The sequence below is a fragment of the Crotalus tigris genome, unplaced genomic scaffold (assembly GCF_016545835.1).
Source record: "Crotalus tigris isolate CLP2741 ecotype Arizona unplaced genomic scaffold, ASM1654583v1 scf7180000018553.2237530, whole genome shotgun sequence".
Taxonomy (NCBI): Eukaryota; Metazoa; Chordata; class Lepidosauria; order Squamata; family Viperidae; genus Crotalus; species Crotalus tigris.
In genome coordinates, this window is record NW_024097074.1 from 406,905 (window position 1) to 431,480 (window position 24,576).

The 24,576-nt window shown below is 39.6% G+C and overlaps 1 protein-coding gene across 5 annotated transcripts in view; it reads right to left on the reverse strand.

Annotated features, from left to right (window-relative positions):
- CNKSR2 (connector enhancer of kinase suppressor of Ras 2) overlaps positions 1–24,576 on the reverse strand; it is a 200,986-nt gene that overhangs the window by 143,671 nt on the left and 32,739 nt on the right. For all 5 annotated transcript variants that reach the window (XM_039354439.1, XM_039354441.1, XM_039354440.1 and 2 more), the window contains exons 2-5: positions 21,877–22,040; positions 15,357–15,559; positions 14,776–14,863; positions 3,996–4,037 (exon numbers count right to left, since the gene is read on the reverse strand). In XM_039354439.1, the coding sequence (XP_039210373.1) occupies positions 3,996–4,037; positions 14,776–14,863; positions 15,357–15,559; positions 21,877–22,040 (497 nt within the window). The remainder of the gene's footprint in view (positions 1–3,995; positions 4,038–14,775; positions 14,864–15,356; positions 15,560–21,876; positions 22,041–24,576) is intronic.

Below are 24,576 nucleotides of genomic sequence, written 5' to 3' on the forward strand. Positions count from 1 at the left end.
AATACATAGACAAGAACCTGGCCAGAGGGTTTATCCAGCCCGCTAAGTCACGCGTAGTTACCCCATGTTATTCAAAGAAAAGAAAGATGGGTCTTTGAGATTGTACATGGACTTTAAAGGGTTAAATGCTGTCAGTGTTGAAAACATGTACCCCCTTCCTGTGATGAAAGAAATGCTAGCTCACCTAGCAAAAGGGAAAATCTTCACAAAACTAGACTTAAGGTAAGCTCATTACTGGGTGCGAATTAAGGAGGGGGATGTATGGAAGACAGCCTTCAATTGCCCCCTGTGAAGTTTCCAGTTCAAGGTGAAGCCTTTGGGCCTTCAAGGGGTCCTGCTGTGTTTATGCAGTTGATTAACCAAGTGCTTCATGACCACCTGTACAAGGGAGTTTTGGTTTACCTTGACAATATCCTCATCTACACTGAGACCATGAAGGAGCATGTTAAGTTAGTTCACAAAGTACTCAAAAAGCGCTAACCTACTAAATTCTATGCTAAGCTTTCTAAATGTGAATTCCATCAGAGGCACCTTGACTACCTAGGATACCGAATCTCTAGCGAGGGAATGGAAATGGACCCTGCCCATTAAGGCAGTGCTAGAATAGCAGCCTCCATGGACCTGTAAGCAGTTTCAAAGTTTTTTAGGGTTTGCAAACTTTTACCAGCAGTTCATCCCCTCTTTCGCGAAGATAGCTATGCCAATTACTGAGCTACTGAAAACCGGAAAAGGGGGGGGGAGCCTCGACCTTGTCAATCTTTACAATGGACTATGGAATGCCAGGCAGCATTTGAGCAATTAAAAAGGCTGTGTGTCGCAGAACCAATTCTTAAACACCCTGATCCTGAGGAACAATTCATCATCCAAGCTGATGCAAATGATGTTGCAGCGCTGTCCTCCTACTAAGAAACTATAGAGGGGGGTTTACAACCTTGCGCTTATATTTCAAGAAAGCTCACAGGCACGGAGAGGAAGTGGGCTGTTTGGGAGAAGGAGGCTTTTGTGTTGAGATGGGCATTACTAACTTGGCACCATTTCCTGGAGGGGAGTAAGGTACCTTTCAAAGTATGATTGATCATAAGAACTTAGAGGCACTAAAAAACCTTCAAAAGTTATCCCCCAAGCAAGTTCGCTGGGCACAGTATTTCAATCATTTTAATTTTACTCTAAAATGCCTCCCTAGGGGAAAAATCTTATCTAGAATGTCCCAATATAAAAGTCTTAGGGAAGAAGTTGCTAATTCCATCATTCCTCTATCATAATAAGCCTCTCAGGTAACCACAAGAGGTCAAACCCAGAGGCAGAAGCTGAAGGAGGATATAAAAACAGACCCCTGGTTCAGAGACAATAGATCACTATTAACCTATCAAGATGGGCTAGCCTGGAAGAGACTACCTTCTGATTTCCCTCAGAATTCAACCCTTCAACATAGTCATAATTCAAAACAAGCCAATTATTTTGGTTTCCTAAAAATTTTGCATTTGATATAGTGGCAATTTTGGTGGCCAGGAATGAAAAAAAGACATTGAAAATTATGTAAAAAGCTGTGCTTCCTGTGCAGCTATGAAAAAAACGCCCTAATAAACCTCCTGGTTTGTTGTAGCAGGTAGCAGATTCTTGCCGACCCTGGGAGGAGACAGCCATTGATCTTATTGTGGAATAGCTTGATAGCAGAGGAAATAGAGTAATTTGGACTGTCATTCTTTTTTGAAAACAAGCTCATTTCATCGCTTGTTCAGGGCTTCTGTCTGCCCAAAAACTAGCCAGACTATTTTTGAAGCACATCTATTGAGTCCATGGAGTCCCAAAAAGAATTATATCGGACAGGGGGTTCAATTTACCACAAAATTCTGGAGGGAGTTTGTAAAGCTGACTGGATCCACCCAGGGACTTTCATCTGCTTTTCATCTGAGTACAAATAGATCGACAGAACATGTGAATGCAATGGTAGAATACCTCAGATTTTATGTTAATTACCAGCAGACTAATTGGGCGGACCTCCTACCTTTTGCCAAAGTGGCATACAATAATACAGTACAAAGTAGCATTGGATTTACTCCCTTTAAAATAGCTAGTAGTCAAGATTTTGTTCCGATGCCTGAATATCCCCAGGAACCTCCCACTTCGCACACCCTTGATCAGAATATTTGCAGAATATTTGGGCAAATGTAAAAAAACCCTTTAGCTCAAGCCACTAAGACTTATAAAGAGCATGCTGATAAGAAGTGATCTCCCCAGAGGCCATTTCATGTGGGGGAGAAAGTTTATCTCTCTACAAAATACCCAAGATTAAAATTGTTTATCAAAAAATTGGGACCTAAGTTACTCGGTCCTTTCCCTATAGTCAGAATCATAAACCCTGTCACAGTTGAATTAAAGCTCCCACTGCTTTTAGGGAAAGTTCACCCCATTTTCCATTGTACTTTGTTAAAGCCAATTACAGACTCATCCTTCAGACCCATTCCCAAGAAGGCACCTGGTCCCATTCTTGTAGAAGGAGGAACCCACTATGAGATAAAACATATTCTTGACTCTAGATTGTATAAGGGAAAATTACAATATTTAGTGAAGTGCAAAGGTTACCCCTTGTCAGAAGCTACCTGGGTGAAAAGTACCAATGTGAAGGCAGAAAGGTTAATAAGAGCGTTTTATGACAAGCACCCTCAGAAACCCAGGGGGGAATCCTAACTTGTATTTTTGTTTCTTCTGCAGGAATTTCTTTCCCCTTAGGAGGTCCGACTGTCAACTCTACAACAAACCTGGCTAAAGCCATCTTGTTCGTTCTAGGTTGCCACATGAAGGGGATGCAGAGGATTTTTGCTAAACAATTCTATGTCCCGTGTGAACCAAGTCTTTCTGTTGGTTATGCTAGGGGTTGGGTGGGGTGTTAGAAAGCCAAACTATTCTATTAGGAAACATAGCTCATTGCATAGCACTGGGGTGTGAAGTTTGACTTTGTAATAGTGTAACTATGTGGAGGGAATTTTAGACTTAGTTTCACTTTTGACCATAGTGATATTTTGTATCCAATAAACATGTTCTTTGAGGAAGTCTCTAGCCTTGGAGTTCTATTTATTTGGCTCTATCGGAACCATGACAATGAGTGGTATGGGCCAATCCCAATGGGGTGAGATGGTCCAAGTAACCTGGACCCATGCCATGAAGGGCTTTAAAGGTGATCACGAACATCTTGAATTGCACCCGGAAACAGACTGGCGACCAATTCAGCTCACGGAGCAGTGGTGTTACAGGGGCCATTTTTGGGCCTCCCGAGACTACCCACACTGCTGCACTCTACTTCCAAATGCTCTTCAAGGGAAGATGCATGTAGAGAGCATTACAATAGTCAGCCATGATATCACTAGGGACTGAATGACTGAGTGCATGTCATACAGCTAAATAAATCTCCAAATTCTATAGGTAGGTTCAATGGTAGAATGAAAAGTAAAGTGTAATGTAAAATGAAGAAATATGTGGTGGAAGCATAACATTCATAGATAAAAGTACAGATCTTATAGATAATTAGATGAACTACAATTCTTGCTGTAGAAAAGAAAAACAACTGATACTAGCCTTAAATAAAAGAGCTCCAAAAGGTAGTTAAGATAAGAAGGACCAGTCACATTCTTCTTAGGAATAGTAAAATAACATATTCTCTTGGGTTTGGCACACCATCCACTTTGATATAGTGCTCGTATAGTCTTGATGATTCCAAGAGAAAGATTAGCAAGGAAGAATGGCTAGTGGTATGTACCTTGTTCCCTTAGGTGCACAGTACATAGAAATCTATATAGTTTTATATTTTTAGATAATGATTCAATATGTAGGGCAGACTTAAGCAAACCATATCCTTAGTAAAACAACTATGTAGAATAAAGCTTAGAATATAAGTAGACTGTATAGACGACCCAAGAGCTTTTGACTACATAAGGATTAACATTTAGTTAACTGAATTCTCTATTAATATCTACAATGATGCAATAAATGCTACTTACCACATGCAGAATTTTGTTCTCAGTTTCATATACTGTGCAGTCCTAGAAAGATAAGACAAACTGAAATTAATTTAATTAAATGAAACATTTAGGAGAAAATGGTTACTTTTTAATACTTCAATAATACGAGAAAGAGAGAAAAAGAGAGAGAGAAAAAGAGAAAGAAAGAAGAAAGAAGAGAGAGTGTGTCATCACTTGGAGATAAGAACTATCAGTTCCTTCCTTTGATAGCTATAATTCTGAAATTATACTGCCCATAATCATAGTCCATTATCTACAACTCCCCACATCTCCCTCCACATTTTAAATACATTATTTGTTGTACATAGTTGGTTTACTTAATAAAGAAAAGATCTTATTGTTCCATTCAGCATTTCCTCATCTATTTTCCCTCTACAACTATTTATTAAATGAACCAAGCTGGTCTGCTTAAGCCCATCTAACTTAATTGGTTAGAAAATCTATATTTGACAAAGAAAAATTGGATTTGTATATTAAAATATGCTTCCTATGTATGATAAAATAAGTAACAATGTATATAGTCAGGCCAATAAACATAAATTTAAATGTATATTAATGGAAGACAAGCAGCTTGCTTTAATAATTTAATATTTTTAATAAATTATGAATGTTGTTATAAACTAAAACACCATATTTACATATTGAATATGCAACATATAACAACATCTCACATTTCATCATTTAGGTCAGGGCTTTTCAACCAGTGGTATGGGAACCACCTGTGGTACATTGGCACCTGGCAGGTGGTACGGGACCATCCTAGAAAAGTGGTAGCGGCGGAGGGAAATGAGCTGAACCGATGGCAGCACCACACAAGCCTGAGCGAGAGATGGCTGGAGCTGCAGGGCTGTCAGGGCTCAGCGGAAACGCCAGGATCAGCACTTCTTTGGGGCTGTCAGAGCTCAGTGGAAGTGCCAGGATCAGCACCAGGCTCCAGCTGGAGCTCAGCGCTGATCCTGGTGCTTCTTCTGAGCCCAGAAGAAGTGCTGATCAGCTGGAATGTTGCAGCCTCTCCAGGTCACAGTGTCTCAGGGTCATCTGAAGTGACCAAAACCTGCTGCAGCCACCCAGCAGACGGGGAGGGGGAATAAAAGCCAAACACCCACCCTACCCCCGCTGCCAATCCTCAACAGAAATGCTCAGAACAATGAAAACCTCAGACAGGAGGAAGAGCACCGCTGGGTGGGCAGGCAGGTGTCTTGCTTGACTGTGGCTCGGGGGGCACTTTTTTCAGTGCCATGGTAACTTCAAACAATCACTAAGCGAACTGTTGTAAGTCGAGAACTACCTGTACTTTATCACTTTTTTCCTTTTTTTTTTTTTTGGTCATCAAGTTTTTGACACTTTGCTAGGCGACTGGTGGTACTCGGATATTGCCATATCCTAAAAGTGGTACAATGGGTGAAAAGGTTGAAAAGCCCTGATTTAGGTCTTTAAAATATTAATATAACATTTACCATGAGATATTGTAAAATGACCTGTTTCGGATATGAGTATCTGAAAATTATCAAAATTCAGCGTTCATTTATAATTACTATATGATTCACTGAAATATAAATAACCAAAGTACCCTTAATTTTCTAATGAAATCTGATTGACCCATTAAAACTTATTCTAAAGCAAGAACAAAAAATATTAATATGTATACATATAGTTTCTAAATAATTTGAACAGACAATAATCTAAAAAGTGAAAAATCACAAGAAAAGGGAGAGAGGGAAATCCTATTTTCTATGGAATGCCTATTCAGAATGAGTTTTTTTCTGAATCTGAAACAATTTGGGTCCTGGAAATTCTTATACTATCATGAAGTATTTTGTTTTAATGTTTATTGGTAGAAACAGTGGAATTAAGCCAGCTGCCAAAGTTCTATTTACAATGAATATTTTCTTTACTTCTAAGTTGAATAAACATTGAACTAAAATCAAAATACCAAGAATTTCAGTGGGAGAGGTCGTTTCGCCTCATGTATAGGAGTAAAAGCCCTACAATTTGTTGATCTCTATTCATCCAACTTTTAATATAGCTTAGTATTTTTTTCAAACTGACAAAAATAACTCCTTAACGTCTTTAAAAAGTTTCATTAATCAAACATCACTGCAATCTAACATCATTAAAATACAATTTATAGTTATAGCTTTTGCAATTTTGAAATATTTCAGTCAAAACCACTGAATGTTCTTAATACTTTAGCTTACAATTAAAATTTCTTGCTGTCTTTCTGCTCTCTCCCTCTCTCTACCCATATCTTTCCCCTACAGACATAAATATTCATTACTAAAAGTTTCCATGGATAAGGCAAATGCATTTATAGGGGAAAAAATAAGTCAACTGTGTGTCACCCACATTCAAGCTGAACTGCTCCCACACATCATGCTTTTCATCATAAATGAGAAACAATGATGGGATTCTTTTCCTAACTAGAACAGAATTAATCTACTCATATTTACTGCATGTTTGCCTGCCTGGAGTAATCTACAATATACAGTATAAGGACTGTTAACAGCTGCTATGTAAGACAAATAGGCAGAAGCCAAGCAGAGCGAATCCATGAACACCAACTAGCACTCAGAAAACATGATGAAACTCCTTAATTGGACAACACATGGGCAAACTTCATCATCACTTCAACTAGGAATTGTGAGCATCCTAAACTAAACTAAACTAAACTAAATTCTAGTTTAAGTTTAGAAATTCTAGAGAATTCCTGGAAGCCTGGCACTCAGACAAATTACATATAAATAAATGATATCTACATATCATTCAAGAGACAACCAAAAAGTTAAAAAGGAAACAAAAAAGACCAAATACCTTCTTGCCAGCCATCAGTACTCAGATAAGCAGAGATTAACACCAAGATTAATATTAGACTGATGATCAAACAGTAAGCAATATCCCAATCAAGCAACTTCCAACTCAAACAACCAAACAGTAAACAGCCTAATCAAGGAATCATTAAGAACACTCCCACCAACACTGACTAAGCAAGCCACTTGTATATAAGCAGAGAGCAGAGAGAAAAGCCCATTCCCTGCATTACTGAAGAGGGATTCAGTCTGCCTTCAAATCTTCAGACCATGAGATATTCACAATAATGGCAACAGATAGTGGCATTATTTCACTCTCAAGAGCAATAAAAACTGTTTACAAAAAGGATTAATGCTTATTTTCCATGAATTGTCCCAAGTGGAATCAGTTAGGTTTCTAGTCTCTTTGCATATGACAAAAAAGACATTAACTTCTTAAAAACTTCTAGGGATTTCATGATTTCTCACAAACATGCTCTATTTCATAGTAGTATAATCACTTATTTTGATTTGCTTCCATTAATTACAATATTAAAGCAACAATTTTAGAACTTGCCTTCTAGCACTAATATATATTGAGACTATACTTAAGATTAAAAACAGCATTAAATTTATTTATTTATGAGACTTATATATCGCTTTAAGTGCAAGCACTCTCTAAGCGGAGTACACCAGTAAGCAATGTATATATATATTTACATTGCCCCCAACAATCTGGGTCCTCATTTTACCTACCCCGGAAGGATGGAAGGTTGAGTCAACCTCGAGCCGGTGAGATTTGAACCGCTGACCTGCTGAACACAGTCAGCTAAAGTGGCCTGCAGTACTGCACTCTAACTGCTGCGCCACTTCGGCTGATGAATAGCAGTCTGTATTTTCAGCCATGGAAAAAGACATTGGCAGATAACAGACCAGTTTTAGTGGTCTCTGCTATATAAAGGAAATGGCTAACTCAAGGAAAAGCTTCACAATTTGTGGAGTACTCCTGGGAAGCAGGGAGCCAATGATACAAAATGAATTTCTGAAAAAAAAATCTGATTTATACAATCTATTAGCTTTTTTAAATTAAAAAAATTGAAGGATCTGATGAAAAGCAAACTGTAATATGATATAGGGAATTTTATCTATTGCTTTTCATATTAAAAGCAATACATAAATGCCATAAAGACATATTTATCAATATGTGTATTATATGTGTATTATAATAGGGAATATTTTTAAGCAAAAACCATTGCTGAGTATGTCAACCTTAATTCAACTTGTTTCAGAGTAAAATTGGACACAGTTTATGTGTGTTTATGTTTGTATATGTAACTTAAGAATATCACAATGCCAATGTCTTCCTTAGCATGTTTCCTTTTTTTCCTATGCATCTGTTAACCTATTTTAAATCCAAATAAATACAGTTGTTGTTGTTGTTAATTGCGAAGTCGTGTCCGACCCATCGCGACCCCATGGACAACGTTCCTCCAGGTCTTCCTGTCCTCTACCATCTTCTGGAGTCCATTTAAATTCACACCTACTGCTTCAGTGACTCCATCCAGCCATCTCATTCTCTGTCGTCCCCTTCTTCTATTGCCCTCAATCTTTCCCAGCATTAGGCTCTTCTCCAGTGAGTCCTTCCTTCTCATTAGGTGGCCAAAGTATTGAGTTTCAACTTCAGGATCTGGCCTTCTAAAGAGCAGTCGGGGTTGATCTCTTCTAGGACTGACCGGTTTGAACGCCTTGCAGTCCAAGGGACTCGCAGGAGTCTTCTCCAGCACCATAGTTCAAAGGCCTCAATTCTTCGGCGCTCAGCCTTTCTTATGGTCCAACTTTCACAGCCATACATTGCAACTGGGAAAACCATGGCCTGGACTATACGCACTTTTGTTGGCAGGGTGATGTCTCTGCTTTTTAGTATGCTGTCTAGATTTGCCATAGCTTTCCTCCCCAGGAGCAAGCGTCTTTTAATTTCTTGGCTGCAGTCCCCATATGAGGTGATCTTGGAGCCCAGAAAAATAAAATCTGTCACTACCTCCATTTCTTCCCCATCTATTTGCCAGGAATTGAGAGGGCCGGATGCCATGATTTTGGTTTTCTTAATGTTGAGTTTCAAGCCAACTTTTGCACTCTCCTTCTTCACCCGCATCAAGAGGCTCTTTAGTTCCTCTTCACTTTCTGCCATTAGAGTGGTATCATCTGCATATCTTAGGTTGTTGATATTTCTCCCGGCAATCTTAATTCCAACTTTTGATTCATCTAGCCCTGCCTTTCTCATGATGTGCTCTGCATATAAGTTAAATAGGCAGGGCGACAGTATACAGCCTTGCCGGACTCCTTTTCCAATTTTGAACCAATCAGTGGTTCCGTGTTCGGTTCTCACTGTTGCTTCTTGACCCGCATATAGGTTTCTCAAGAGACAAATGAGATGGTCTGGTACTCCCATCTCTTTAAGAACTTGCCACAATTTGTTGTGATCCACACAATTAAAGGCTTTTGCATAGTCAATGAAGCAGAAGTAGATGTTTTTCTGGAACTCCCTAGCTTTCTCCATGATCCAGCGTATGTTGGCAATTTGATCTCTAGTTCCTCTGCCTCTTCGAAATCCTGCCTGTACTTCTGGTAGTTCTCGATCCACATACTGCTGGAGTCTAGCTTGTAGGATTTTAAGCATAACTTTACTAGCATGTGAAATGAGAGCAATGGTGCGATAGTTTGAACATTCTTTGGCATTGCCTTTCTTTGGAATTGGAATGTAAACTGACCTTTTCCAATCCTGTGGCCACTGTTGAGTTTTCCAAATTTGCTGGCAAATTGAGTGTAGCACTTTTACTGCATCTCTTTTAAGATTTTGAATAGCTCAGCTGGAATACTGTCACCTCCACTAGCTTTGTTGTTGCTCAGATTTTCTAAGGCCCATTTCACTTCACATTCTAGGATGTCTGGTTCGAGGTCAGTGACCATCTCATTGTGGTTATCTGGGATGTTAAACTCATTCTTGTATAGTTCTTCTGTGTAGTTTTGCCATCTCTTCTTAATCTCTTCTGCCTCTGTTAGGTCCCTGCCATTTTGGTCCTTTATCATGCCCATCTTTGCATGAAACGTTCCCTTCATATCTCCAATTTTCTTGAAGAGATCTCTAGTCCTCCCTATTCTGTTGTTTTCTTCTATTTCTTTGCACTGTTCATTTAAGAAGGCATTCTTATCTCTTCTAGCTACTCTCTAGAATTCTGCATTCAACTGGGTGTATCTTTCTCCTTTGCCTTTCGCTTCCCTTCTTTCCTCAGCTATTTGCAAAGCTTCCTCAGACAGCCATTTTGCTTTCTTGCATTTCTTTTTCTTTGGGATGGTTTTAGTTGCTACCTCTTGTACAATGTTGCGAACTTCCATCCATAGTTCTTCAGGCACTCTGTCTATCAGATCTAATTCCTTAAATCTATTTGTCACCTCTACTGTATATTCATCAGGAATATGATTTAGTTCATACCTGAGTGGCCTAGTGCTTTTCCCTACTTTTTTCAATTTAAGCCTAAATTTTGCAACGAGAAGCTCATGATCTGAGCCACAGTCAGCTCCTGGTCTTGTTTTTACTGACTGTATAGAGCTTCTCCATCTTTGGCTGCAGAGCACATAGTCAATCTGATTTCTATGTTGACCGTCTGGTGATGTCCATGTGTAGAGCCGTCTCTTGGGTTGTTGGAAAAGAGTGTTTGTTATGACCATCGTATTCTCTTGACAAAATTCTATTAGCCTGTGCCCTGCTTCATTTTGTACTCCAAGGCCAAACTTGCCTGTTATTCCGGTTATCTTTTGGCTTCCTACCTTAGCATTCCAATCCCCCATGATGATAAGGACATCATTTTTTGGTGTTAATTCTATAAGGTGCTGTAGGGCTTCATAGAACCGGTCAATTTCATCCTCTTCAGCACCAGTGGTTGGGGCATAGATTTGGACTACTGTGATATTGAATGGTTTGCCTTGGATTCGAATTGAGATCATTCTGTCATTTTGGGGATTGTATCCCAGTATTGCTTTTCCTATTCTTTTATTGACTATGAAGGCTACTCCATTTCTTCTGAGGGATTCTTGCCCACAGTAGTATACCTGATGGTCATCTGAGTTAAATTCACCCATTCCTGTCCATTTTAGTTTGCTGATTCCTAAGATGTTGATGTTCAGTCTTGTCATCTCTTTTTTGACTACGTCTAGCTTGCCTTGATTCATGGATCTTACATTCCAGGTTCCTATGGAGAAAAAATCTTTACAGCATCAGACTTTCCTTTCACCACCAGATATATCCACAGCTGAGCGTCCTTTCGGCTTTGGCCCAGTCGCTTCATTCTTTCTGGCGCTACTAGTACTAGCCCTCTGCTCTTCCCCAGTAGCATATTGGACACCTTCCGACCTGAGGGGCTCATCTTCCAGTGTCATATCTTTTTTCCTTTTAGTACTGTCCATGGGGTTTTCATGGCAAAGATACTGGAGTGGTTTGACATTTCCTTCTCCAGTGGATCACATTTTGTCAGAACTCTCTGCTATAACCTGTCCATCTTGGGTGGCCCTGCACGGCATAGCTTATAGCTTCATTGAGTTATGCAAGCCCCTTCGCCACGACAAGGCAGTAATCCATAAAGGGGATAAATACAGTAGTACACTGCAATAACTTATATTTCCTTTACAATAAACATAAGAGAAAATAGGTTAAAAATGGACAAGCTGTCCATATTCAAAGATAAGACAGAATTATAATGCCATCAGATGAAAATTTTAACAAGAAGGCGAAAATTCCCAAGGTAACATATTTTCCCCCTAGAAATACAAGAATACAGCAATATGCAAGCCAAATAACAACAAAAAAGTAGAAGCTGCAAATGACATGGTTCCGAAAGAAAGCAGATTTTCAAAGAATTTTGAGGCTTTTTCCTCTAAAAGAATCTTTTATTATTCTGCATAGCTTCGGCACTAACAAAGTTAAGCCAGAAACTGAATCCTCCCTCTCCCAAGCATCTGTAACAAAGCATAAAGCATAACTCACTCCTTCATTTTACAGTCATCAATCACATTCTCCAATTAATGTGAAGCGTGAGGTGCCCCTCCCGTTGCAGCTGAGCTGACCTTGGCCACACTGTGCCCAGACATTGTTATGGTTAACTTGCATACTTTCCCACCCCTTAAACTACTGCTATCTGCCTTAACTCTAGAAATGCTATACGGCTAAATAAAACAGGTGTGCTTCTTCATATATGGCAAACAAGAACATCCGATGTTAGCAGTCTTGACAGCAAATCTGATATGGTTTTAAAAAAAAAAAACCTTGAAGACTCTTGACTGTACACATTCATTACATATAAGCTATGAAATAGTTTATGTTGCCAGAAAGATGCTCTTAGAATACCGTATATTCTGGCGTATAAGACGACTGGCCGTATAAGACTACCCCTCTTCCAACGCACACCAAATAAAAATTAAAAAACATCAGATTTGATTTCAATATGGTAATTTTAATTCAAATGCTTATGATATACAGGTACTTAGCAAGAAAACTGTCATTTATAAACATATAAACATGTTTATATGTTTATAAATAAATATTTTATATTTATATAAATAAACATTTATATAAACATAGCTGGCTCAGGAATTCTGGGAGTTGAAGTCCATGAGTCATAAAAGAGCCAAGTTTGCCTACCCCTGTATAGGCCCTAGGGAAAAAATGGACAAGCTAATTCCATGAGGGAGGAGGGAAAGGGAGCGCAGTTTCTGAGTTCTCATTGGCCACCTGTAAGCCCAAATGAGTAGCTCAGGGTGTGTGTGTGCGCGTGTAGGCATGCGTGTGACTCCCCGGGTCCCTTCCATTGCCCCCCCCCAGTAGCAAGCTTTGGCTTGGAGCAAGCAGGCTGCACACAGGGATCTCCTCCTCTCAGTCTTCCACCCTACAAATCCTCCACAGCCTCCCCGAGCCGAGTGAGCAGAAAGCCTGCCTGTTTGTCAAAGGCTCTGCCTTGTCAATCACACACACCCCTTGATGAAAATTGCCCTGCCTGCAAAAGGACTTCTCAGCAGTTTTTTAAAGCAACACTACCAAGAATGAAATTGGCGACAGCCAGAATGTTTAGGGAAGAAGGAAAGGAAGCAGTTAATAAACCGAGTAAGAAAGGCATTCGCCCTTCGAAAACTTGCATTTCCACAAATGTGATAAGTTGCCCCCTTTTCAGGTAATGGGGGGGGAGTAAATGCTTTCCTTTTAATTTGTTATTAAAACTCAGTGCACTACAGTACTTATAGATGGGAGCCAGATTGACCAGCCAGGATCTGTCATAAATAACACCACAAATGCACCATGCAAGTTTATTTAGGCTAAGGAGAACTGCTTGCATAAGCTCGGTGGAAGTCGACATGCAAAAGGATTGTGTAGCTGTTTTCTGTCTCCACTCCATTCCTGCTTCGTAAATCTGAGAGGAATTTAGCTGACACCCCTCCCCTTCCAGACCCATAAGCTCCGACTCCCCCAAGCTACTCTCACTGGCAGTGAGAAATAAACGCTGAAAAGCCTGCATGAAGAAGCGCTGAGAAGTGCCTCGAATGGACGCAGATGCTTAGGTTTGTTTTCATTATATAAAAAAAACCATCCTACAACTCTTTTCCCCCCTTCCCCATTACATGGGCCATCCCTTTCTACTTCCTTTGAATGAATTAATCATAGGACGGCCACTACCAATCCGCAGTTCTGGAGGTGTGGGCAAGGAATTGGTATGGCAAAAGGGAGGGAAGAAGAGAGGAGACGGTTTGCAATGTACCATTATAGAATGGGGAATAAACCTCCAGGAAATCTTACCGTCACGACAGCCAGATAATGCCTATCGTACTCCCAGTATAGAGGCTGAAAAGAGATATCTTTAGTTGATCGGCTGGTTTTAATAATAATAACCCTTGGACTCTTTTTGAGCGAGGGGGGGGGAGAGAAAACTTGCTGAGTAATATTTTTCCGGCGTATAAGATGACCCCCGACTTTTGCGAAGATTTTAAGTGTTTAGAAAGTTGTCTTATATGCCGGAATATACGGTAAATAGCACTATAAATAATACTTACAGCAATGTGGAAGTCAATCAGATTGTGAGACATACTGATTTTCAAAAATATATACAGAATCTGTAAACACAGACTCCATTTTCTCTGCCTGAAACATAAATAGGGGTGGATAGAATGGATTGGTGGATATAGTGGATTCTGTCCACCAAAGATAGAAAAATAAAAAGGGAATTCCCTCCCTTCTAATCATCCCAGTAACATAAAGGGTATATGCTTTGTTTTTTTAACCAAGCACAAAACAGTTTGTTTTGCCTTTGTAACATCGCCAACACCATCCAGCAAAACTAGAGTTTCAAATGGGCTTTGCAATTAGTTTCAGAGGAGACGTTAGAAGCAGAAACATGAAGAAAAGAGAACTTGACATTATTCTTTTTCTTGCTGTTTTTCACACAAACACCACTTCCTTTCATAAATGTTAAGATACATAGCCTAGTGTAAATTATTTTTCTCTTCCCCTAAATAAGTGTTTCTCAATGCTGGCTGTGGGATTCTGGGAGTTGAAGTCCACATGCCTTAAAATTGTCAAGGTTGAGAAACACTGCCCTAAATTAAAATACCCTTGCTTTGTAAATTTTGTGTAAAAAGATTTAAAAAATACAGTAAGAGTATGTAAAACAGTTCAAATTTAAAATATTTGAGCTCAAAAAACATTTGAGCTCAAAATGCTTTATTCCACACCTGATATAGCTGTTTGATATTGATATTAATTTTATATCTAAATGGAGTAATAAAATTTACTTTAATTTATTATAAGGAATTTGCAACATAACTTAGTATATTGGTAAATAGAAATATTTTTAACTCCAAAGAATTTATGTATGTAAAATCTTTACCTAGAATACTTTTTAAATAGTAACATTTAGTATTATGTAGTTTCACACCTGTTGTACAATTGTTGTTAATTCGAGGCAGAGTTGTATGACATTATTCCTTGTGACAGAATAATCTGTTACAGCAGCAAAAGGTGATCTGGAAAAGTAAAATATGGTAAATATAAATCTTGTTATTTATAGTCACTGTTAGTTCTAGCTGTGATCCCAGAAAGATCCCCAGGTAGCACACCTCTCTCTCTAATTGAGAGTGCAGCCTCACCCAAGGTTAATGAGGGAGATCTATGTTGTGCTTCCATCACTAAAAATGCATTAACTACTATAACCAGATTGATTCTCTAATAATTAGCTATTTTAAGCAGGAAGAAAGAAAAAAACAATAAAAAATCTCCAGGTAGCCTTCAAAAGCAATTGCCAAATGGGATTAGCTTTGGTGCTAAATCTTCAGTACAGAACTAAATTTAATCTACATCTAAGTTTAAATTATGTTGTGATTTCTATAAATTTCACTGTTGTTTTAAATAAATAAAGCAGATAACTTGTAATTAGTATTTTAATACAGCTTATAATACATTGCATTTATTTATAAGAACAATAGGTAGTCATCCTTGGAACAACTGAAACGGTTTTACCTGTCCAGCCATGCTAGGAGACTTTTTGCTGCTCCAATCAAATCCACCACTGAGGTAAGGAAATCATTTGGTAATTTTCTGCTACTCCTACCATCATAGTGACCGCTCCTCCTTCTTCCTGTGATAAAGTTCTGAAGATTTTTGGCAGATGCATTTAGCTTGTGAGAAAGTGTTTTTAGATTCTCAGTTTCTAATCCATAATTCTGCATTTAAAAAAAAGGTACAAAAAGTTTATTGTTATTGATAAGAAAGCCATGTTAATACTTAGCACATAAATACATCAATTATTATTTCTTGCATCATTTTATTTCTGTGTTAGAAGTAGAAATTAAAAATCTACCAACTATAAACTTGAAATATGAGTATTATATATTTCCATAGTAAAATGCTGCTTTTTAGCTAAAAGAAAAGAAATAAATGTATTTATGAAAACAGTATGAAGTTTTATTTGAAAAATATATAAGAAAAATTCAGTTAACAATTTAGGAATTATATATGACATCTATATAAGTTTAAGCATTGTTCTGAATCTTCAATACATTACAGGTGGTCCTCAACTTACGACCACAACTGAGCCCAAAATTTCTGTTGCTAAGTGTCAAACCTGACTCGACTCCATAGTTGCCTGCACCTGCTTTCACTCACAGCTTTGCCAAACAGTGACAGGAGGAGGTGGTGAATTCCTAAGGGTGGGGGGAGACTATGGAATGCAAGTGAACCTTCTGTTGCCGGAGAAACTTTATCTACCAAGGCCAAGACATGAAGAATGTTTGACCGGAGCAGATAGTTTTTCCCAAACCAAAAGAATTGAATACGACCTGTAGGTAGCCCAGGGATGGAAAACGGGAGTTATCTATGTCAGTTTTCACAAGAAAATCCCAGAATTGACTTTGCTTCTGCAGTGTCTAGATGGATTTTTCAATAAAGCTACACTCTTGGTCAATCTAAAGAGCCGAAGTTTCTTTGTCGAGAATGCCAAATGGGACGGTTGACACTAAGTGAGACATTTGTTAAGTGAGTTTTGCCCCATTTTACGACTTTTCTTGCCACAGTTGGTAAGTGAATCACTGCTATTGATAAGTTAGTAGCCCAGTTATTAAGTGAACCTGGCTTGATCATTGACTTTGCTTATCAGAAGGTGGTAAAAGGGGATCACATGACCTTGGGACATAGTAATGGTCATAAATATGAACCAGTTGCCAAGCATCTAAATTTTGATCACATGACCATGGGGATGCTTATCAGAAGGTTGTAAAAGGGGATCACATGACCTTGGGGATGCTACAAAAGTCGTAAGTCACATTTTTCAGTGCCATTATAACTTTGAATGGTCACTGTTTTAAGTTGTGGACTATCTGTATAGGATATATTATTTTAATTTATTTTTAAAATTAATGTTTAATCTGCTTTTCTGGATCAGAAATCCCCATGATTTGATAACATTTGCTTCTTTTTATAAAACTTTGTCTTCTAGAAAATCTCCTTAATCATTCTAAGACACATTTGCAATAAAATCTTTAAAAATCATGTCTAATGATGCAGAATCTCTTTTTATAGAAATTGAAAATTCATAAAAATCAAGTAATGTTTGCATGAAATGTGGCGTTGGTCTTACCTGAACACCTTTTCTCAGCATGACGATGGAGAATCCACCAATGGGTTTTCCTTGTCTTCTGCCCATAGACTAGTTGGCCAATTTTGCTCTGCCTCTCCTCCCGAGACCTCCCTTCCCCAGTCTAGACCGAGGCAAAAGCTTTTTTGGGCTACGTTTCCTTGTGTTGACTCCATCCTCTCCCCTCACAGGACCTGACTGGCCTCAAGGGTGGGAGTGGATTCTCCATCGTCATGCTGAGAAAAGGCGTTCAGGTAAGACCAATGTCCCTTCTCCAGCATGACGAATGGAGAATCCACCAATGGGACATACCAAAGCCTCACTGTCCTTGTGGGTGGGAGGCCGTCTGGGCCTGTGTCCCACTCTCTGATACTCTGCATTGGAGTACCCTCCTGCCAAAGGATGCCTTCACAGATGCGAATCTATCTAGTTTGTAGCGTCTTATAAAGGGGGAAGGCGACGGCCACATCGCCACTCTACATATTTCTGTAATCGAAGCCTGGGTCGCCCATGCTGCTGAGGTGGCAGCGCTGCGCGTGGAGTGTGCGGTGATTTGTCTGGGGACCGTCAGGAACTGCCCCCTATATTCCTCTGCTATACACCTTCTAATCCATCTGCCAATTGTGGATGCAGTGACCTTTCGGCCTCTTGTGTCAGAGTAGAAGGAGACATAGTGCTTCCGATTTGCCATTCGCTTGATGTATTGTTTTAAAACTCTGCAAACATCTAAGGCGTGCCACTTGCGTTCCAATTCATGGGAGGGCTCGGTGCAAAAATTTGGTAGCACTACCTCCTGTGCTCTGTGAAATAGGGAATTGGCCTTTGGAATGAAGGAGGGGTCCAAACATAACACCACCCTGTCCGTGTGAAAGGTACAAAGATCCTCCCTCACTGACAGTGCCGCTAATTCTGAGATGCGCCTTGCTGATGTGACAGCGACTAGGAAGGCAACCTTAAGGGTCAGGTATTGTAGGTTGCAGGTCCGGACAGGCTCAAATGGAGGTAAGGTGATGGCCTGTAAGACCTTAGGTAGATCCCAGGAAGGGTACCTGTGGACCACGGGTCGCCTACTGTTTGATGCGCCCTTGACGAAAGATTGCACCACTGGGTGTCTGGCTAGAGGTTCGGAGTTACCGTAGGTAAATATGGTAGATAAGGCGGCCTCTTGTGTATGAATTGTGTTGGGTGCTAACCCCCTATCCAGACCCTCCACTAGGAATTCTAGGATATCTGGGATAGAGATGCTACAAGGGTCTAGTTGTTGTCTGTTGCACCAACTGCAGTAATTTTTCCAAGTGGAATCATAGATCCTGTTAGTTGTAAGCCTTCTAGAGGCCTGGAGTGTCCTAATGACTCTTTGTGAGAAGTTATCTCTCTAGGAGGCTCCGCTCAAGCGCCAGACAGCCAACTGGAGCCACTGTGGCTCTGGATATAGCAGGGACCCCTGGTTGAAGGAGATTTGATCGTGTGGAATCCTCCACAGTGGGGATGTAGATAGGTTTACGAGATTGGCAAACCACGGCCATTTTGGCCAGTGCGGTGCAATGAGTATCACCTCTGCTTGTTCCTGTAATATCTTCCTGATGGTTGCTTGTATCAGAAAAAGTGGTGGGAATGCATACAGCAGTCCTTTCGGCCAATGGCCTCGGAGTGCACCGCTCTCTCTGTTCCTGGTGTCGGAAAACGGGAGAAGAACCTCGGAAGCTGAGCAGTCTTTGGGCTGGCAAACAGGTCCAGCACTGGGTGGCCGAATCTCTCTGATGCCTCCCTGAAAAGAGCAGCGTGCAAACTCCACTCTTAGTGGTCTATCGTCACCCTGCTCAGGAAGTCTGCCTGGTGATTTGCTTCTCCTGAGATGTGCTCAGCCTTGATGGAGGCTAGGTTGCTTTCTGCCCAGGTTCCCAGTGCCTGTGCTTCGGTCATGAGAGCTCTGGATCGCGTGCCTCCCTGTTGGTTGACGTGCGCCTTGGCCGCCACGTTGTCCGTGAGTATCAGAACGTGTCGATGCGCCACTGTGCTGCGGAAGTGACGAAGGGCCAGGTGGATGGCTCTGAGTTCTAGCCAGTTTATGTTGTGTTTTAGGTCTTTCTTTGACTATTGACCCTGTGCTAGCTGTGATTGCAGGTGCGTTTCCCAACCAAATAGGCTGGCATCTGTTGTCAGGGTGACTCGGTTGGCTTCCCTGAACAAGTGCCCCTTTCCCATCGCTGGGGAAGACCACCACTGGAGTGACCTCAGGACCTTTGGTGGCACCTTTACTCTTCAGTTTGAGGAGCCTATCCCCTCTCTCTGAAACAGGAGTAGGAACCACTGCAGCTCTCTGGAGTGTAGCCGTGCCCAAGGCACGATTGCGAAGCATGATGCCATCTTTCCTAATAACTGCGAGAGTGTGGCCAGTGTTGTGGTTCACTTCCTTCAGATGAGTCTGACCAGGGTTCAAATGCTGCGTTGGCGGTCTTGAGAGAGATGGACCTTACATTTTTGTGTGTCTATGGCCGCTCCCAGATGAAGGAGACGGGTCGAAGGAACGGTCTGACTCTTTTGGAAATTTACTGAGAATCCGTGCTCTTGAAGGGTTGTCAGAGTCAGTCCCAGGTCTGATTGTGCTGTCTGGACCAACGAGGATTGGATGAGAATGTCATCCAGATAGCATTGGATGCGTACTGGAATTGTTCTCATGTGCGCGGCGAGTGTTGCCAATACCTTTGTGAACACCCTGGGAGCTGAAAAAAGTCCAAAAGGTAGGGTCCTGTATTGGAAGTGTTGACCCGTGTGGTAGAACATGAGGAACCTCCAGTGGTCCGGAAGTATGGGAATGTGACGTTAAGCCTCTGTCAAGTCTATGGACGCCAGAAGGTCCCCCTTTCTGATGCTTGCTTATATCGAGTGAAGGGTTTGCATCTTGAATTTTCAGTATTCCAAGTGTTTGTTCAGACTTTTTAAGTCTAGTATTGCTCTCCACCACCACCCCAACTCTTTGGGACTATGAATAAGATGGAATAGAATCCTTGTCCCCACTGATCTCTTCCTACCGGTTCTATGGCCTGAATGTCCAGCAGATGCTGGATGGCCTCCTTGATGAGGTTCCTTTTGATCAGATCCCTTGGAGATGGGCAAGGAATGAACCAGTTCGGGGGTATTGAGAGGAATTCCAGAGATAAGCCGATTCTGATGGTATTCAATCGGATATGTTCGGGGTGAGCTGCAAGGAAGCTGCAGAAGCGGCAGGAAGGTCTGGGAGGTTACGGCTTTTCTGCAGGCCAGCTGATCCTCGGGAGGGAGCCACGGAGTCTAAAAGCCCTCCGTCGATCAGATGATCCCGGGGCGCTTCAGTTAATTTAAAGCAGGAGCCTTCGAGTGCTGTATTATTCCCAGCTTCCGTGTAAGCCGCAGAACGTTTAAAGGGGCACCCGCGGATCAGCTGTGCTGATCCTATTGTTCCTCCGGCTTCCGTATGATCCGCGGGAGGTTTAAATTACTGCGGATCAGCTGGGCAAGTGGATTCCGAGTTTTTGCTTCGTTTTGCCTAGCGGCTTCCGTATGATCCGCAGGAGGTTTACATTACCCGCAGATCAGCTGCTTCGTTTTGCCTAGCCCCATAGGGGTGGGTTGAGAGGAGAAGGGAGATTTATTTATTTATTTATTTATGAGACTTATATACCGCTTTAAGTGCAAGCACTCTCTAAGCGGTGTACACCAGTAAGCAATATATATATATATATATATATATATATATATATATATATATATATATTTACATTGCCCCCAACAATCTAGGTCCTCATTTTACCTACCTCAGAAGGATGGAAGGCTGAGTCAACCTTGAGCCGGTGAGATTTGAACCGCTGACCTGCTGAACACAGTCTCTCCCTTTGTTCAGGGTCACGCTTGGTGACCGGAAAATGGTGTCCAGTTCTTTGTTTCTCCGGCAGTCGGCTGGACTCAGGCCAGCCTCGTGGTTGAGCTGTGATCGGCCGATCAAGCAGCAGAAAGGGACAAACGAACAGCTGTTCATTCTTTGCAATTCCCCCCTCCTCGGATTAACCAAAAATAACAAGAAATATACGACCTTAAAGAAGCATCGATTCAGGAGTCAAGGAATTTGGTCTAATTGGGCTCAAGACTAGTCGAGACTGGGGAAGGGAGGTCTCAGGAGGAGAGGCGGAGCAAAACTGGCTGACTAGTCTACGGGCAGAAGATGAGGAAACCCCATTGTTGGATTCTCCACTCGTCACGCTGGAGAACAGTCTTGTTTTCAGGCAAGTTGCTTCAGATGGTTGCTTCAGCTGCAGTAATATCACAAATGAAGCTTTCCTCTTTAAAGTGCTGAGAAGTTTACAGCTTTTCAAAAATTCAGTGCATCTATTTCCAGGTAATCTGCTGATAGATGTGCATGCACAGAAGCCATGTCCAACAGGATTGGTAGTGAAATGCTAATTGCATGTAAAGCTAAGCTGTAATTTGATTTGCTTTTGTCTTGGGATATTTTGTAACTCACTCATTGCAATGTATTCACCAAATCATAATTACAACTACCATTTAATATGAGGATAAATCCAGTCAAAGTGCTCTGGTTTGAGAAGAAGGCATTTTGCTTGCTGTTATAAAAAGTAAGTATGATTTACAAAGAAATTAACGCTTTCCTTTTTTGGAAACAAATTATTTCTAGAAACAAAATAGTAATTTTCAGTTCAATAAAAATACTTTTTTCTCTCAAAACAGCTAACTTTGATTTTAAAATGACAGAATTTTCAACTATCATTTGTACTGCAATTCAATTTTTGTATCACTAAAACTAAATATATTAATATTATGCAAAATCCTTGAAATAGCTTTGCACAATCCCATCGATTTATACAATTTTCATACTTATTTCAGAACCCTTTTCTTCATTCTCAAAATATTTACCAATGCACAGAGTAAGTCAACTGCTTCCAGGATAAGCTCTTGATGACCAATTCGAGTAACTCCCAGATCCTCCAATTCTTGATGAGTAATACGTAGCAGCTGGTCTCCACCAATCTTTTCCCTCTCAAAATTCTTGATATATTGTTGCAGGCAGTCATCAAGGCCTAACACACACACAAAAAAATACAATATTTACAAACCAAAATTGATACTTGAACTCTGTTATCTATCAATGTTAGATTATCTGACATTTTTTCATCTGAATTATATTTACTTTTGTTCTAGTATAGTTACATATATATTTAAAAATTAAGCCTGGAAACCAAGTATGTTCAGGAGACCTTTTTGAAGCTTGAAGGTATTTTTACCTGCATACATCATTGCCATATATATTTAGCACAAGTCATAGAAAAATACTAAGAAGTAGTGAACAAAGAAATGAAAGAACAGAAATCTACTGAATACCAGCAGCATTCACTAAAACTCTCCATACCTTTCTATCTTTGAAAAGCATCCTTCTATCTTGCTCATATGGTGTTTCATACATTCTCTTCTATTCTTTTAACCTCACATTTCTCTTTTCAACAATTTTATCAATTCTACACAAACATGACTTTCTGTCTTTCCCTTCCTTTCAAACCATTCACTCCTATTCTTCAAATTGTTTTACAATCTGATCTTCATTCATTTTCTTTATATGAGCAAATCAGTACACTTACATAATCCAGTCCATTAAATATACTTAATTGTAGATTTTGCACCACATATCCAATGCTCACATAAAGAAGGGGGTGAAAATGCAATTATGTTATAGCATTTTTACTTCTTGCAGAATACCTATTGCCATTTTTCTAGCAAAGGAAAACTGCATTTGTATATCTTAATTTTTCCATCCTTTTTTTAAACATTCTGCTGGGGCACACAAAACAGAGTATACTGTAGTTGTACTAAACTTGCCTCATTTGTATATAATTTGCCTTTAAACTGTAAAATCTATACAATTTTATACAATCAAATCCAAATATTAAACTCTTTGCAAGGAGTGAAAAATTGTAGTTGAGCTCTTAGTGACAGATTTATATGTTAATATGAAATTAATTAACTAATTATTAATATAAATATTTTACTATAATAATATAAACATGTATATGATTGTGATTGATGCTCTCTGCTTGTTCTCAGGAAAAGGGTTTTTTTAATCACTAGTAAAAATATATGTAGTGGTTCTAAAATTAAATTCTCATTTTATATATAGTAATATGGGAATAATTAAGATTCTTTTTTGTTTTCACAACTAAGTCCAGAGGCTTCCACAAAATCAATAGTCAATAGAATCAGCAGATGAGATCTTGCAATTGATGTCTCACTTCTTTTTAAGATCTGTTGCATGCATGTAAAAAGCTTTGTCTGTTCATGCCCACCATTTTGAAGTTTTTGAACCCCCTAAAGATATTCCTGATTAAGTCATCTCATTTAGTAGAGAGCAGCTGCCCTCACTGAGTTCCAATATCCACAATTTAACAGAAAGATCAAAGAGTGCTATGACAAGGAGTCATAACTTTCTGTTAACATGGACAAGAAAATGTCATGACCTGCAATGCTATTCAATAAGCCTAAATTTCTCCTGCATTTTAATACAAATATTATTCATATTAATAACTAATATATTAACTGGGCATTAATGGCACAATCACTGCCTCAGTTAGTTTTGTTTTCCTTTCCCCCTTTCATTTTTTTGTTCATTTCTTTTTTATGTCTTTTAAAAGAAGTGAAACTTCGTTTGTTACTTATTTACTTTTTAATTTTCTTTTAAATATATATTTAAATATATGTTGGTCTCAGAACCTTCTTTCCAACTGCTTTGTCATTTGTCTTTCTCATTATTTCCTTCATCATATTTTTTGATTTGCAAGTGAATTTATTTCAGCAATAGGGACTAATCTTTTCTTCTCTTTCAATCCTTCCCCCCAAAATAACTCATTTTTTTATTTTTAAAACTGCTATATTTGTCCCTGCTTTTCTTCCTAGTTTTGTTATCCAATGTCATTTTTCAATACTATCTCTCTTTTCTGACTCTTTTACTTAAGTCAGCTGTACATGTATATATGATACATATGTATCACACAGGTTTTCTCGTAAATTCTTCTGAAAATTGATGGGCTTATTCCAAGGTAAGTGGATAACAAGATAAGGAAAATAATCTCTGCGAATCATTGAGCTATAGGTAGCTTCCCAGAAGCTTTTTTCCACTTCTTCAACAATGTCTCCTCCCCAGTAAATAAAGTAAGAAAAACAGAGTCTTCATTTTTGCAGTGGAGGCATGGGGACAAAATGAGTGTTATAAGCCTTGTAGGAACTATCCTTTGAAGTAAAATTCCTCTTAGAAATAGGCCCTGCTCATTTCTGGAATGCTTCTCTTGTTTATCTGTTTATTCAGAATAGCCATATACCAAGCCTGGTTCAGCTCCCAAATCAAAAGAACTCAAACCCATCTGAAATAAGTAGGTAGGGCTAACCAAAAGGCATTGTGCATCTATTTTAATTTTTCATTGACACATTTTAAAATGTATGTGTTTTTAAATAATAACGCCAATCTTTAATGTTGGAGGGTTTCTGAACTAACAAGGAATAACTTGCCACTTTTTTGACCTTGATTTATCAGTAAGACATTTTCTCTGTATACTGTTTTCCATAAGTAGC